The sequence below is a fragment of the Aphanomyces astaci genome (assembly GCF_000520075.1).
Source record: "Aphanomyces astaci strain APO3 unplaced genomic scaffold supercont1.321, whole genome shotgun sequence".
In the NCBI taxonomy this organism is placed as follows: domain Eukaryota; phylum Oomycota; class Saprolegniomycetes; order Saprolegniales; family Verrucalvaceae; genus Aphanomyces; species Aphanomyces astaci.
This window is the reverse complement of record NW_009798584.1, coordinates 32,159-33,602: the sequence shown is the minus strand read 5'-3', so window position 1 is coordinate 33,602 and position 1,444 is coordinate 32,159. Positions and strand designations below refer to the sequence as shown.

The following is a 1,444-nucleotide window of genomic DNA, read 5'->3' as shown; positions in this document are numbered from 1 at the left end:
CGCAACATTGTTCAAATGATCATCTAGACTTCGTCCGTACATAAATTGTGCGTTCTTCGATACGTATCTACTAGTAGTACTTTGGTGTTTTATTCGATGACAAAGACTTATATTCGAACGTCGTTCTCAAACTTTCAGCTCAAAAGGCAATCTTGATCGTTCCACACCACTCCAATACGATATCCATGTGACATTGTCCTATTTCTACAATGATACTCGTAGCAACTTAGGAGCGATCGTCCATGTTGTATCCACAATGACACACAATTGGTGAAGAATGAACTGGATCGTTGGTACATTCCACAGCAGGACAAATCCATGTCTTGTGATCCCCCCAACCGTCACATTCCAATTCAACGACTTAGTACCATCCAACCCAACATGAAGGTAACAGCATTTGCCTTTGCGTCGGTCGCAGCCACGAAGCAGTCCATTCTGACCTTGACGGCCGAAGAAAAGGATGTCTTGGGTGCCGAATTGGCCAAGTGGGAAGAAGATTTCGGTACCCAAGCCCTTGCACGTGGCCTCCTCCCCCACACCGTCAGAATGGAAAGCAGGCGCTCGGAGGTGGACATCCACGACGAGAAGCTGCAGCGCCTCATGGACACCAAGTTCCAAGCCGACCTGGCTCAGATTCAAAACCCCAACGCTACCTTCGACTGGAACAATCAGTTTGCCCTCCTCAACGAAGACGAGTTCAAGGCGTTCGCGTCCACGTCGTTGAACCAAGAAGGCCACGTACACAGCCAAATCGACAACGCCGAGCAAGAGGTTACTGTCAGTTCCACCAGGGCCTCCTCCGTGGACTGGACGTCTCGATGCAACCCCCCGGTGCGCAACCAAGGGATGTGCGGGTCGTGCTGGGCCCACGCGGCGGTGGGAGCAGCCGAGGCCGCCCACTGCATCGCCACAGGCCAGTTGCTGAGCTTGTCGGTGCAAGAAGTAACGAGTTGCTCGACCGAAGGCGGAAGCGCTGGCTGCAACAGGGGCTCCCCCACCCACGCCATTACGTACGTGGCGAAGCAGGGTTTGTGCTTGGACAGTGCGTGGACTTACACTGGCCAAACCGGATCGTGTGGTCGCCAATGCGAAAAGCAGAAGCTGTCCATCGGCGCCATGGTCCAAGTGTCGGGTGAAAGCGCGCTAGTGTCCGCTCTGAACAGCCAACCAGTGACAGCGATCGTGGAATCTGCCAACAACGTGTGGAAGAACTACAAGGGCGGGTTGGTGAGCCAATGCCCTGGCGCCCACTCGGAGCATGTCGTGATTGTCGTGGGGTACGACAACGAGTCGTTCAAGATCAAGAACTCGTGGGGAACCAACTGGGGCGAAGAAGGCTACATACGTCTGCGTCGCGGCGGGGGTGGCAAAGGCATGTGCAACATCGCAGATAGGATAGCGTTTCCCAAACTAAGCGGCGGCCCCCATCCACCCTCCCCGTCCA

At 54.6% G+C, this 1,444-nt stretch overlaps 1 protein-coding gene across 1 annotated transcript in view; it reads left to right on the top strand.

Moving 5' to 3' along the window:
• Positions 1 to 381: 381 nt before the first annotated feature.
• H257_19043 (hypothetical protein) overlaps positions 382 to 1,444 on the top strand; it is a gene marked incomplete at both ends in the record, with an annotated part of 1,974 nt that continues 911 nt past the window's right edge. Inside the window, one exon of the mRNA XM_009848195.1 lies at positions 382 to 1,439. Coding sequence (XP_009846497.1) covers positions 382 to 1,439 — 1,058 coding nt within the window. The remainder of the gene's footprint in view (positions 1,440 to 1,444) is intronic.